Source organism: Megalobrama amblycephala, linkage group LG17, assembly GCF_018812025.1.
Source record: "Megalobrama amblycephala isolate DHTTF-2021 linkage group LG17, ASM1881202v1, whole genome shotgun sequence".
Classification (NCBI taxonomy): Eukaryota; Metazoa; Chordata; class Actinopteri; order Cypriniformes; family Xenocyprididae; genus Megalobrama; species Megalobrama amblycephala.
Window position 1 is genome coordinate 5,630,569 of NC_063060.1, and position 15,390 is coordinate 5,645,958.

Here is a 15,390-nt window from a genome sequence, read left to right on the forward strand (position 1 = left end):
GAATGTTAATTTCTGTATCTAAAATGTTTTTTTTCTAGTCAAAAAGCTTTAGTAAACAAGAGGTACCTTAAAAGTTTGCATCAAACATGACCTAATTTCAGTGTCTGTCATCTGACCACATGTCAGAATATTTTCAACACCACCCCCCCTTCCCCCCAAAAAAATATCCTTTTTAATTTTGCATGTAAATGCAATACACACGCTAACGCCTCCCACTGTTTCCTGTTGCTACCAAGTGGAACTTAAAAAAAGGTACCACACAGGAAAAAAATCGTTACAGAGCCATTGCACATTTCAGCAGTCAGCACAGCACTTCTCTTAAATCTTCTCATCTCTTTGGAAAATGCCATACAACGACTCAGACTGTTCTACATCACATTTTAGATATCCACTTTTCACTTCCACCTACAGCATTGTGCTGGCGTTGGGTTTTCCTCTGAACCTCGTGTCTCTTGGGATATTGCTATGTCGGAGTGGCTTGAAGAAATCCGTTCCGGTGATCTACATGGCCAACCTGGCCTTATCGGACCTTCTTTTCACGCTCTCCCTGCCCTTTCGGATCTTCTACTTTGCCACAGGTCGATGGACGCTGGGAAACTTTCTATGCATGATTCCAGGGACCCTCTTTGCCGTCAACATCTATTCAAGCTCCTTGTTCATCACTCTCATCAGTGTGGATCGGATGCTGGCCGTGGTGTATCCTCTGAGATCTCGGCCTTTCAGGACGGCACCGGTGGCCTGGACGCTGTGTGTGACCGTGTGGTTGATCATCGGTGGATTGGCAGTGCCAACTGCCATAAACCACCCCGAAAATATGGATGTAAACTGTAGCGTTATGCGTTGTTTTGAAAAATATACAAGTGATGAATGGAAAACAGGCTTCACCATCCTCTGCTGTACCACTTTCTTCGGTATTTTAGTACCTTTCGGTATCATTCTGTGCTGTACGGTGGCGGTCGTGCGGCAGTTGAGAGGCTACAGCATGACGACTTCCTCGAGCACCACTGAGCTGAGCAAAAGCAAGATTGTGAATCTCTTTCTGTCCAACTTGCTCATCTATGCCATTTGTTTTATCCCCTTTCACATTGCTTTCATCCTCTTAGGGGTGAACAAAGTTGGAATCTGGAAAGAAAAACATTTTCAAGATTTTTTCTTTGACCTGCAAACTGTTACCATGTGCATGGCCAGCACGAACAGCTGTCTGGACCCTTTGATCTACTACTTCAGCTCAAAGAGAATAAAAGGTAGGGGCAGATGCGATTCTTCTTCCAAAAGCATCGGTCTCGGCCTGGTCCAGAGCACGAGTTGGACAGGACAGTAAAGCAACAAACTATCAGAATAACTTTTGTTGTTGAGGTAAACAAGAGGAAATGGTTATGTAAAAAACCATACACTGTAACAAAAGCTGACTCACGCGAGAGAACGTTGCACGTCTCCTCACGTGTGCATCGCGTGAAAAAGTTGCAAATCTGTTTCGTTCGCTTGGGTGTCCTTACACTTAGTGGTTGAAAAGGGAAGAAAATGTTGAGCTGAAGTGGTTCTCTTAGAGGAATACCTGCCAATGTGACGTGAATACTTTAATGTGTTTTTGGAAAACTTGCGCACATGTAGCAAATCATCAACAAAGCTGTATAATTGCTTTTCACTGAGAGCCAAAAGGTTGTAGCTAAAAATTTTGGCCCCTAGTCATGTATTGCTGTGGTTTCCTTTTTTTGTGTTTTTTCTTTCTTTTTTTTTAACCGCATTAGCTGCATTGTAATTTCTACCAGCATTATCATAGTTTGTCTTTTTTATAATTGTTTTTGTGTCATTAACTGAGTTCATATTTACGCAAGACTGGTTATGCAAAGTATATACACTTTTACTTTAGTGTCATGCATTATGTTAGCAGAAATAAACCTCTGCAAATTTAATCCACGACTTTTATATCTTCTCAGATGATATCTGCAATATAATGGTTCCTCACTTTTATCTAACTTCAACTGAGATGTGTGTGAGAAACATTCACACAGTTTCATGAAGCTCACAGGCTGGCAAAAAGGAAGTGAAAGCTGAATTTCTGAGTCAACAACAGTGTTAAACTCCACACCCTCTCCTGTTGTTTTGCACAAGGGTTCTTATTATTTGTGGTTTGTGAAGCAAGTGCCCCGAAAGGTCTCTTGCATGCTATTTAAAACAGGCTACATTTATTTCATACTAAATATACTTCTGACATATTTACTGACGCATCACTTAAGACCGGGGTTGGGGAGTAACGGAATACATGTAATTAATTACATATTTAAAATACAAAATTTGAGTAACTGTATTTCATTTCAGTTACATTTGAAATGAGTGGTAATCAAATTACAGTTACATCTGAAAAAAAAGTGATTACTTTGAATTTTAGTCATTTATTTCATTTAAACATTAATGTAAACAGGAACTGGTGATTCTCTGACCCTGCAAAAGCATCCTAAGCTACAGTTCTGCTCATAGTCATACCCCATTGAAGAATATGCAAAGTTTTGGATTTTTGGATTGCATGTTATTTTTATTTAGTACTGTCCTGTATAAACTATTTCACATGACAGATGTTTACATATACTCCACAAGACAAAATGACTAAATTTATAAAAATTGCCACATTCAAAAATCTACATATATACTTTAAATCTTAACTGTTTGTCATTACCTGAATGATGATAGTTGTTTGTGAGTCCCTTGTAATTGTAAAAAAAAAAAGCAACTTTTTATCTCACAATTCTGACTTTTTGTGTTTTTAAGTCAGGATTGGGAGATGTAAACACAATTGCAAGTTATAAAGTCAGAAGTACGTGATATAAACTTGAAATTCTGACTTGTTTCTCGCAATTGTGAGTTTATATCTCAGAATTCTGGCCTTTTTCCGCAATTCTCGCAACACTTTTATTCTCAAAATTGAGTTTATAACTTGAGTTTCTGACTTTTTTTCTCAATATTGCGAGTTTATATCTCACAATTCTGACTTTAACACACAATTACAACTTTATATCATGCAATTCTGAGAAAAAAGTCAGAATTGTGAGATATAAACTCGCAATTACCTTGTTTTTGTGTTACATATTAGTATTCCAAAGTATTCTAAAGTATTTAGATTAAGTTACAAAACTTGGGTAATCTAATGAGATATGTTACAAATTACTTTTTAAAACATATATTTTGTAATCTGTAGTGAAACACATTTCAAAAGTGACCTGCAGCCCAGCTTAAGACTTATTGATATAAAATTATAATTAAACTTTATTTGGAGTACTGCAAATTTCTTAATATTATGCCTAAAAAGTGTTTTAATATCACTGTTAATACAGATTGTATAATATCAGTCTTTAAATGCAAGGTAGTGTACATAAAGTATACTTGCAATAATTCCACTTTAGCACAATTAAATATATTCTCAAGTATATCTTTAGTTGGACCTCAGCACTATTAAAGTGCATTAAGTAGCTCCAAAATGAATTGTTCCAATTTAGCAGACTTTAAGTGTACCAAAAGTACAATTGCAGGGTATTTTCATATAGCACATAAATATGTAAATGCATTTGTAGTATACTTAGCGCAAAATAAAGTAGCTGTAATCATCACCAGAATGCAGAAGTAGGGTTTCAGCAGTTTATTGATGGATTTTACAAGCGATTATTATTTACAAAGCGAGAGCAGCAGAATAGAGTGCATCAAATCAAACGCCTCATTTATCCCAGACAAAACTTGCTACACCAGTATGTGGAAGAGGAACAAACACATATAAATGGTACAATTAGAAAAAGTGCAAGCGATATGAAATGATTCCACCTCAGATAAGGTCTAAGGATCCACCATTATTCATGGGTGAATCGTACATAAAAAAAAAAAATAAAAGGAAAAGGAGAGCAAGAAATAATTTTTTAACATCTGTGCCTAAGAAGATTCACTTTTAATTAAATTCAAAACAATCTGAAACAGTCAATTTTCCTCAGTACGGAGATAACATCTCACCATTTAGAGATTACAAAACATTTCAAACCAACATCCGGTGGATAGATTTTCACATCTTTCTACAAACTTTATTTGCACGTAATAAAGAGCAACACACAGAGTATTTAAACATGATAAACTGCTCAGTTAAATCAACATTACTACAAAGACATGGATGTCAAGTTAGGAAATCCAAGATAAGAAAACTTATATTGCTTATATCACATTCAAAAAACCCACGCCATGACTTAAATAACAGGCTTGAAGTCATACATTTCTAAAATATGAGGTATACATCTTTTGGCATTGAAGACAATTTTCTAATACTGGATTTCTTCTATAACACAGGAGGGAATGATCAACATGTTTGGACAGATGAAACAAACCACAGGAACTGCCAGTCAACGCAAACTGAGGCGTTACAGAGAAAAAAAGAAAAGCGCAAATCATTCGTCAGTGCAAGCCAGAATAAAGACGACGACTGAGACTAATCTCACAGTTATTTTCAAGGAAACTTCCCCAATGAAAAAAAGAAAAACAAATAACCTGAGAGTGAAATAAAACTACAAACTGTAGACTTCAGAATATGCAAATCAAAGCTTCTAAATAACTTAGACAAAGACAAAACAACACATACTTGGGTGAAAAAAACAACAAAAAAAAGTAATTACAGCTTATCCTTGGAAAAAAATGAACCAACAAATACACAAAGATGGCATTATGTAACATTATGTACAGGTTTATCATGCTGATAAAGTGCTGTTAAGCTGGACAGATGGGGAAGGGTCGCTTTTGGGTTTTGCTCAGTAGATTTGAGGAGAAAGGAGGGAAACTACAGCAGGAGTCGGTCGCAAATCATCGTCTCCACGACGAACGTGTTCTCGAAGTGCCGGATGCTGTGGCAGTTCCTGGTCTCTCTCTTATCGATGTCTGAGGAAGAAGCAGATTTGAGTTGGATTAAATGGACTATTTCTTATAGGACTCGCATGCTGTGTTGGATGAACACATACTAATGTTGATTTCCAGTGTTCAACATCATAGTTCAGGATGGATTTTTGTGCTGCCCAGTTTGGAAAGCATGTTACACTACCATTCAAAAGACACATTTTTTAAATGTTTTTGAAAGAATCTTATGCTCACCAAGGCTGCATTTACTTGATAATATAGTAAAAACTGTGGTATTGTGAAATATTATTAGAATTTAAAGTGACAGATTTACAGCAGATTTTTCATCGATTTTAATCACGTCTCAAAGTCGCGTCACGTCTGGTCTAGACAGACAAATTGTTTGTTGCTGGAATCTTATCGCATCGTGTCTGGTTAGGACACGATGCAATATGCTGATTTGGTGTTTAAATACAATTATTATAATTTTCAATGTGGAAAACATTAAGCAGTGCTTCTTAATATTTTTGTGGAAACTGATGCTTTTTTTTTTTATTCTTTGATATTCAAAAGTTTAAAATGTATATGTCTTTACTGTCACTTTTCATCACTGTAATGCATCATTGCAAGTATTAATAAAAAAAAAAAAACCTTACTAACCCCAAACTTTTGAATTGTGTGTTTGTGTATACTTTTGTACCCTCACTTTTTTATTTGAAATCTACATATATTTTTTTGTTTCAAGTCAGAAATGTTTTAATCAAAAATGTCTTAATCTTGGGGCTGGCCCTTTGGGACACTGAGAAAGAATTGTGAAATATTCTATTCTTTTTTGAGAGGATGAACTCAGCGGTCATTCTTGGTGTGGCACAAATGTTGCAAATCACATTTCCTGTGGCTTCCCAGACACCATCTGCACATAGATGAGTGAGAGGAAGTTCTGATGGAGCCAAACTACAGCTCCCACGCCACATCACTACCTACACCTCAGCCTCTGCATCACCCAAGAGAGATGCCCCTTTGATCCAAACGACAACTCCCACAATGCATCAGTGTCTGACGTGCATCACATCCCCCTCTGTGTGGTTTCCTAACTGGAGATGTTCTGTGTACTATACAAACGTGAGTCATGCTCGCACGCCCACGTTCACACGCATTAATCAGGATGAAGATCGGTGTCAGCGTGCCACACGCGCCGGATTAGAAAGAACGCACTACATGCCCATATAGATCTGAATGCAATATTTTCTATTATACCAAAGTACTCTAACTCTAAAAAGAGGAAGATGCTGCTGTTGTAACAGTTAATGTGGTTGATTGTCACAAGATAACTTGGAGCAGGAAGAAAACAAGCAGATAAACCACAGTCACATCTGTGTCTGTGTGTCTGTGTGTGTGTGTGTGTGTGTGTGTGTGTGTGTGCGCAGGTGCCAGTAACAAGTAACAAAAGAAAATTAAAGGCGCAATTAAAAACTAAAAAGCTTTTACATCTTCTGAACAAAATATCACTGGTATTTTATTCAGAAGATGTAAAAGCTTTTTAATTTAAGTATGCAAAAGTCACAGATGATGCTTGGATGTTATTATACAGTCACTAGGATGTAATACACAAAAATGCAAGATTTTAAATCAAGCCTTCTGGATTTTTTTTTTCCTTTTTATGGCCATGCAAGAAAAAAAATACGTTTTTACTGAAGAATAGTCATTAGCACATCTTTTCTTAATAAGCCACAGAATTTATGAGATTATTCATGTGTCACAGAGCACATACAGAGCAGAATAATAAAAGAAGAAGGGTTACTGGTTTGGAATAAATAAGACTTTTTATTTTATTTTTATTTATTTATTTAAAATATATTTTTTATTTTATTTTTTAAGTCTTTTCTAATCACCAAAGCTGAATTTATTTGATAAAAATACACTAAATCAGTAATATTGTCAAATTTTATTTCAATTTAAAATAACTGTTTTCTATTTTAATATATTTTAAAATGTAATTTGTTGCTGTGATGGCAAAGCTGAATTTTTAGCATCATTACTCCAGATTTCATTGTCACATGATCCTTCAGAAATCATTCTAATATGTGGATAATATTGCTAGTCAAGAAACATTTATTATTATTATCATCATCAATGTTAAAAACAGTTGTGCAGCTAAATATTTTTGTGGAAACAGTGATATACTTCCAAGTTTGGGGTAAGATTAAAAAAAAAAAAAAAAAAGAATAATACTTTTATTCAGCAAGGACACATTAAATGTATCAAAAGCTACAGTAAAGACATTTATAGTGTTGCAAAGGATTTCTATTTCAAATAAATCCAAAGAAGATTCAAAGAATCCCCCAAAAATGTATCATGGTTTTCAGACTTGATGAGACTTCTTTCAAAAAAAAAAAAAAAAAAAAAAATCTAAATTATTCCAAAATATTTGAGCAATACTGTAAGTTGGAATGCGAAGTTTAATGCTTAGTGTTAAGGGTTTGCTCAAAACACTTGGCAAACACCAATAATAAAAGTCATGAAACTCACGTCTTTGGCTACTACGGCGTCTCAGCCTGTAGATTTCTTTTCCGTAACAGAGACGGTGGATGAAGGGTCCCAGCTGACGCATGTTCCTAACACGTCCCGTCACTACCATCTCCTCCTGAATGATGTAGGTCTGGGGCAAATACATCCCCCGCTGCAGAAACACAAATGCATTCAAACGGTCACATGGGACTGCAGACTTCATTCCATCAACAATGACACATTGGCTATGATGAATCAAACATTAGAAATCTGTGCATCGCCTCTGCAAGGGAAGTGACAAGTTCCGTTTAAGGGTTGCACACATTCTGAAAAATGAAAATTCCATGATTTTTTCTGCATTTTTGGATTAAATAAATAAATTCTACAAGAAATGAAGGGAAAAAAAGAATAATAAAAAAATTTAAATATAAAAATTTTTAAATAAAAATTAATTTCTTTAAATATAAAATGTATATTTATAAAGAAGTTTCCATGAAATTGCCATGTCTTTTAAAAAATTCCTGATATTTCCAGGTTTTCCATGACCATGGAAAAATATTTTTTAAACAACTGATTTCTGAAGGCTCATTTTTACTCTTTCACATTTTACATTTCAGAAATAAAGGCTGCACATCAAATGTGTGACTCACGTACTGATACCTTTTGTTCAAGTGTTACATAAAACTTTATGCAATCTGTTACCTTGACATTGACAAGCAGCTCCCACAGGTTCCTGGGCGGCATGACAATTGTCGTATTGAGCTCAATGACGTAGCACTTATCCAACGCAATGTCGTAGTAAGCTGTGAGTCCCTGTTAATGAGAAACACCTCCGTTATAAATGACGTAAAAATTTTCAACATGATAATAATATGTAATGTTTCTTGAGCAGCAAATCAGCATATTAGAATGATTTCTGAAGGATCATGTGACACTGAAGGCTAGGAGTAATGATGCTGAAAATTCAGTTTTGCATCGCAGTATAAATTAAAAGCAATACTGAATATAATAATATAATATTGGTAATAATATTTCACAATGTTACTCTTTTTACTGAATTTTTGATCAATTAAACCCATCAAGGAGAACAAAATGTTCTGATTTCTGCCAGATTGACATTCTCAGAGATTTATAGCTGCTGGGGAACTTGAGTATGTGGCTTTTTCACAGAAACATTTGCATGTACTCCTGTGCCTGGCACATTGCACTGCATATTAAACAATGATTTCAGCAGACAAAAGGTTTCCTTAGAGATGGTTCACAGTCCATCTGGGGGAGCTGTGATGACTAACGGCATCTTTTGTGCAGCCAAAGAACTTGAAGAAACTGTACTAGAGCTAAATGGGCAGAACTTCACTTCACATCTTGGAAAGATCCTCACCCTGTGAAAGTCGTGAATGATATCAGCTGGGTCGCTGCTTCCGAAGTCGGGCACTGGCACGCTGATCTGCTCGTAGTTATCGTCCAGGTAGATGCCAACATTTTCCTCTATCTCCTGCCGTCCGAGTAACGGGGCGAACAGGGGGTCCTCGTACATCACCCGACAGTGGAACAAACTGTCTTCTGGGATCTGGGCAAGAAAGCAGAGCGGTTTATTATAGGGCACTTGAACTAGTCTAGTGAACAGAAGACTGAGTAAAAGAGCCAGCAAGGTGTTGCTATGGTGATCGCTATGGCAATGAACTTGTTCGTGAATAAAAGATTATTAACAGATCCGATGACGTCTGAAGTCTCACCTGAGGGCTGAAGTAGTATCGGTACAAGCATACAGATGCCATGATCAAGCCTGACAGGAAGATCACAAGGCCGAGCACGACGCACCAAAGGCCTCTAAAGGGAGACTTCTTAGATCTTACCGGAAGCACCAACTCATCCTTCTGGGAAACACAAAACAATTACAATTAGGATTAATGAATTCAAACACTTGGTATGCTTTTCATTGGCTGTTTGGTAGGGATGCACCGATATAAAAAGTTTGGTCGATAACCGATAATTCTTTATATTTGAAAGACGATAACCGATATATTTGCCTATAAATCTAAATCCAAATTTCTCATATAATTTTTGAAAGCCTAATTACAAAAACAAAAGTCTCACCATTAAAAAGCCATGCCCCAAGCACACAATTATAATGATGTTATTTTATATCATTAGAATTTTGTGTAGCCTATATGACAGATTTGCACTGCACGTGTTATACTTAACTGTATTTTCCTTTTTGAAGTGACTCCAATCATATTTCAAGCAATTCAAAAGCATCATGGTGAACAGTGCGCATCTGAAGCGTCTCAACTGAAGGAAATAATCCTTTATTTATCGGCTTCAATATATACAGGCCAAATTTTCTCATCGGGTCGATAACATTAAAAACGAACATATATCGGCCGATACCAATATGGTGGCCGATATATCGTGCATTCCTACTTTTTGCGTCTGGACTGATTCATACTTGACAAAACAAGTCAAATACACCATGCATGCTTAATGAATGTTTAATTTCAAAATTATAGGCACTGATAAGCCTTAGGGTTGATCTACATATCTCAGTTTTTCATACCAAAATCTGTATGTGCAAGCTGGCACAAATCACTCTGCAAAAATGGTTTTCTTACTTAGTATGTTTGTCTTCTTTTCTAGTATAACTACCAAAATATTCTTAAATCAAGATACATTTACTTGATATGCAAAAAGTCTTAAGATAATAAAGGGATAGTTCAAAAAAAAAAAAGTATCTTTTTTGTCATTCCAAACCTATAAGACTTTGGTAAATCTATGAAACGCAAAGATATTTCAGTCTAGGTAACCAAATCTGACAAGATATGTGATGCACAGAGATTGTGTGTTTATATAAGAATAAAATTAAAACTATCATTATAAAAAAAAAAAATGACAAGAAATTTGACATTTTTCATTTGGGTTTCAAAGATTAACCTAAATCTTATGGATTTTGAATGACATGAGGGTGAGTTAACTGATGACAGAATTTTCATTTTCATTTTCACTGAAAATTGTATTAAAATGAAGTGGGTTTATGATTAAAAGAATGGGTACTTTATTCAAAAGAGGAAACAAGATTATTTTTCTGACCCCATTGACCGATATATTTCTTGTTTTAAGCATAAACTCACTTTTTTTCCTATATATTTTTTTTCCAGAAAACAAGACTTAATATATGAATAGCTGTAATACATATATTTGTAAAGAAAAGCAAGACAAAAGTACAAAGTAAGAAAACCATTTTTCGCAGCTCTTTACTTTCAGCATCCAACTGCGCCAATAAATTAGTCATGGCAGCGTCTCAAGACGTCAGGTGGCGTGAGCAATCCATCCGCCTCCAGTCTCTCAGAGACGATGGTGCCGAGGACACCAGCTCGGATCGGCCCACGCAGGCTCTGGATCATCGTGAATCAAACAGACTGCTGACAGAGCTACTATCTCCGCCTGGCAGAGCGATATTTTTAGGCATGTACTGTACTTCCACGCTCCTTATTTGTACAGGAGTTCCTTTCTACGTAGAGAGGACACACAGTAGCAGCGGGTAGGAGACAGTGTGTGGGTACCAGGCTGAAAATAACAGCACTAGTATCAGATTAGATGTATCCACGTCATTTTCACTCTAGTAGAGAAAATGAATGCAGGCACATGAGGTCAAATTGAAAATGTGACGCACTAGAGAAGGGAACGTTCTGCGTCGCCCACAAATGTCCCAGTTTTTAATGCATTTAGATTTCAGTTACTCTGAGCTGAGTTCAGATAATTTATACTTAATTTTGGGTATCAGCTTTTTAGTTAAAACCCCAATGATCTGATGCATATTAACAGCCTGCATTGACTCTGAATTGAAGCATTCTCAGAAATGAGAAAATTGTGAAATCTGCTGTCAGCATCATATTCCTATGAGCCTCAGACAGAGAAATAAATAAATAAAAGGATGTCAGGCATCCATTTTGAGAAGGAAAAGATCCTATTTCACCCCGGATGGCAGGATCAAGCGTGTGCCTATCCGGGTTAGAGTGAGTACTGAGTGTTCCAGGCACATAAAAACAAAAGGCTGTGGTCATCTGCATTGTTACAGCTCAAATCAGGTGGTGATAAATGGATCTGTAGTTGAATAACTACTATCATGGGAACAAACAGCAAGCATCCATATAGAGCACACACACACACACACAAATGTAGCTCAAGCCGATTTGTTCGGCACTAATCTGCAGTGGCGGCTACACGCCGAGGGATGATGTAATGTCATCCTGTTATGTATCTCAATACTGGCTCGCATCCATCAGATGTAAACCAATGCAGAACCTCAGGTCAAAGCCTGTCAAAGTGTTTAATAATATATACTTTAATATTAATACATTCATAAAACTCTGAGCTGTTCAGTTAGAAATAAGACATCTGATACGTATTATCAGTATGTAACAGTAGAATAAAGACAGCAACTGATTCATTCTCAGAAATTCTGAAATCTGCTGTCAGCATCATTTCCCTCTGTGCCGATTAGAACACAGACAAAAGAATGGCTGTTTTCCTTTTCCATCTCAATACTGCCTCACATCTATCAAGTGCAATTCACTGCAGAATTATATTATCTCCTATTCTTGCTTTAAACATGCACAAGCCTGATAAAGTAAATAATAATAGTATATAATTGCATTCATTTGATAATAATAACTGTATATATTATATTATATAATATTATATACACATTAGCTTTGCATACTAATCGCCTAATTGGTTTAGAGACATAATAAAGTCCAATTATTAAAGTTAAATGTTAAAAATTAAAAGCATAGGTAAAAATAATTTCAATTAATAAAAACAGAGATAAATGCTTGCAGCATTTTAGATTTCTTTTTGCTGTGAGGAGGAACATGACATGACAAAGGATGGTTTCACAGCAGACAACAAAACAAAGACAATAATGTGTATTTAATAGGAAGCTATAACTCACGTGAGAGTATGGCATGTGAATTTCCTCTTTGTCTCCATCGTTCTCCTTTTCCGGCTTCTGTACAGTTACTTGTTGAAACGATATCTTCACCATTTTGACGTTTCTTCCTAGTTTTCTGCGGTTAGGACGTCCAGTAGTGATTGAACCACCAAGGACTGTTCTGAGCTGTGAATGAAACGCTCGACAGAGGGCGAACTTAAAGAGGATTCCCTCGCTTCCGGTACACTTCAAAGTAAGAGTCCACCAATCGGTGTCTATTTTCTAAAATTAGTATCACTCACAATTTCCACACATTAAATAAATAAATAACGGTCTCGTCTATTAACCCTTTCAGATCCGATTTATGGTGCAAGGGACAAGAATTACTATGCTTTATTTTACTCTAAATGCAACCATAAATCATAATCATTTGGGGAAAAATCAGGTTAATATTTTAATTGCGATTTCTAATGTCTATTACAAAAAACACTGAATAAACATTCAGATTGTTATACATATGAATTTGCTATTTCAAGAAAACTATTGGGTTCTAATACATTGCAAACTTTTAGTGACTAGCACAGTGTTTCTTGTTTTTGTTTTTTCCCCCTACAGTGCCACACCACCAACTTTCACGTTTCCAAAGAGAAACACATTGAGTGTCCATGCATAAGCATTGTCAATCCATCAATCTACCCATTCTTTTAAAATTTTCATTAATTTCATTTTCATTTATTCCCATATGATTTTAACTGAGATCACACTTTGCATTTTTTCTGTAGAAAACCTTTTTGTGCTTAAAAATATAATAATAATAAATGTAACTCTTCAATATGATATTATTGCTACAGTTTAAAGATAGTTATTATGTATTATATCAGTTTTGATGTAGCCTACTGATATTTATATATAATGATCCATTGAAATTAAAGATTTCATTTGTAATTTGCATAATTAATAGTGAAAGTGAGAATTCGTAATGTGTCATGTTTATTATTAAATTAATAACCCTGAATGATATATCAAAAATAGTGTTTCACCATGAATGTGATCATACTTTAACAGGAATATATATCATTTAATAATTTACACATATTTAAAAAGTAGGCTAATACCTGGAATAATACAAAAATGATCCAATGGGATTTTTAAAATCAGCCCCTCATCTCCGCGTGGTCACGTCTTAGACTTTTATTGTGGATTTTTCCACAAATGGGTGTCCATTCCGGTTCTATTTTAGCCGTTTACGGTGTTCTACTACGCGTTCTGATTTGCATCAGACTGCCGGAAGTCAATAAATAACTTGACACTGATTAATGCTTTTTATGGCTATGATGCAGGTTAGAATCTATAAATTATAGTCTATAGCGCAAATAAATCATACTCAAGTATGTACAAGCTATGAAACAGAATCATTTTGAATTTTATGTTTTATCTTAGCACTTTTGGGTTTTTTATTTTAAAAGATTGATTTAGTGGCATTAATAGTTATTCTGTTTAAAGTCCATATAAATAGGCTAACAACTGACTGCATACATTTGACTGTATGCATGTCGTCAAATGTAACCTGTTAAATGTTAAGAATAAATGCATGTATGCTAGTATGCTAGTACCAAATGTAGCTAGTAAAATGTTTATTTTATTCACTAAAACAATGGGAATTGCTATGTTGGTAAATATAAGCTAAATACATATTATTAATGTAAATATGATATTGACCTGACATGATCTAACATTTCATGTTAAATTTTAACACACCAGTAGGCTTTCTTTGTCATATGCTTTGCATTAATTACATTCATATGTAGCTACCTTCATACATGGCCTCATTATTAACAAGTAGGCAATGACGATGTCCCACATACGCACACTGGTGGTGAAGTAGGACGTCGTGAATTAGATCAACTGCGCATTAATAGAAATGGTGCCGTGAGTGTGCACTGAATTCCAGTAGAGGGCGCACTTTTGTTCTGTTCAGAAATCCTGAAGCGAAGTTGTCATATAGTTTTATTTAATACATAAGCAATTTAGATTATGTATTTGACATTTAGGCTATTTGAATAGGCCTATTTATTCTCTTAGTAAGATCTAGGGTCAGGATAAGCAATAGGAAGTTAGAGTTTATCTATCAACCTCATTACATAGCCTAACAGATGAAGTTGCTTTAGAATTACCTGTACTATTTGCTTTGATAATAATAAATATTATCTGTACAGCTGAAGTTTCCTCATTCTGTCTCTTCTCGTTTCTGAGGTCAGTTCTCATTCCATGTCCCTTTACCTTTCTGAAGAGTTAAATTCCATCTGTAATTTCCAAGCATCAAGTTTCTTGAAACTTGAAAACCTAAGTTTAATGATTAGATTTTGGAGCTGTGTTGTTCTTTTTTTTTTTTTTTTTGAGTGTGTGGATTAAGTGAAGTTGTGTAAGAGATGATTGTTGCAAACATGGAAAATACTGTGATGCATGAAAAATTTCAGACATGTTCTGACAATAAAGTATCATATCATATCATATCGTATCATATCATATCATATCATATCATATCATATCATATCATATCATATCAAATAGGCCTAAATAAAGTGGTTACACAGTTAAAACCTACAGTGAGAACATTGGCATTTTACTTAACTTAATTGAAGATATTTGAGTTTGAAAACTATTACATGCTGTTGAAGTGTCACCACTTTGTTCTCAGTTTATATGGACAGCAATAAATATGTTAATCTCTATGAATTAGACACAATTTACTAGGCCCAGTGTTTGGTGCAACTACTAAGTAATTAGTTACTGTAATTTAATTACTTTTCCCTTGAAAAAGTAAAGTAAGATTACTCTCATTTTTTTATTTAATTTAATTACAGTTACTTCTGAAGTAATTGAACTAAATACTGTGTATAGACTGTAGAACAATTATATATAATACAATAGTGGATTTAACATCAACATTTAAAGTCTAATGTTAAAATGCACGTTTTTATGTATCCTTTTCACTTTAAATACATTGGTGAGTTAACAGGAATTATGGCAACACTTTAGTGTCAAATTCTCACTATTAACTTGTTATTAGCATGAATATTAATAAGATATTGGCT

The 15,390-nt window shown here is 35.0% G+C and overlaps 2 protein-coding genes across 2 annotated transcripts; one reads left to right on the forward strand and one right to left on the reverse strand.

The window, feature by feature from the left end:
• Nucleotides 1-242: 242 nt before the first annotated feature.
• lpar5a (lysophosphatidic acid receptor 5a) lies at nucleotides 243-1,913 on the forward strand. Its single transcript, XM_048164479.1, has one exon. The coding sequence runs from the start codon at nucleotides 344-346 to the stop codon at nucleotides 1,319-1,321; it is 978 nt and encodes a 325-aa protein (XP_048020436.1). The 5' UTR covers nucleotides 243-343; the 3' UTR covers nucleotides 1,322-1,913.
• Nucleotides 1,914-3,616: 1,703 nt separating this feature from the next.
• Nucleotides 3,617-13,046, reverse strand: itm2cb (integral membrane protein 2Cb). Its single transcript, XM_048163328.1, has 6 exons — nucleotides 12,317-13,046; nucleotides 9,102-9,242; nucleotides 8,747-8,935; nucleotides 8,068-8,178; nucleotides 7,387-7,537; nucleotides 3,617-4,902 (listed from the first exon to the last, which is right to left on the reverse strand). The coding sequence occupies exons 1-6, from the start codon at nucleotides 12,407-12,409 to the stop codon at nucleotides 4,805-4,807; spliced, it is 783 nt and encodes a 260-aa protein (XP_048019285.1). The 5' UTR covers nucleotides 12,410-13,046; the 3' UTR covers nucleotides 3,617-4,804.
• Between the last annotated feature and the right edge of the window lie 2,344 nt (nucleotides 13,047-15,390).

Excerpts from the sequence above, each read along its gene's own strand:
- lpar5a (XM_048164479.1), top strand. The coding sequence starts at position 344 with ATGCCATACAACGACTCAGACTGTTCTACATCACATTTTAGATATCCA.
- itm2cb (XM_048163328.1), bottom strand. The coding sequence starts at position 12,409 with ATGGTGAAGATATCGTTTCAACAAGTAACTGTACAGAAGCCGGAAAAG. Across the intron at positions 8,936-9,101 it reads GATACTACTTCAGCCCTCAG|ATCCCAGAAGACAGTTTGTT; the intron begins GTGAGACTTCAG and ends TTTCTTGCCCAG. Across the intron at positions 4,903-7,386 it reads ACGCCGTAGTAGCCAAAGAC|ACATCGATAAGAGAGAGACC; the intron begins GTGAGTTTCATG and ends CTTCTTCCTCAG.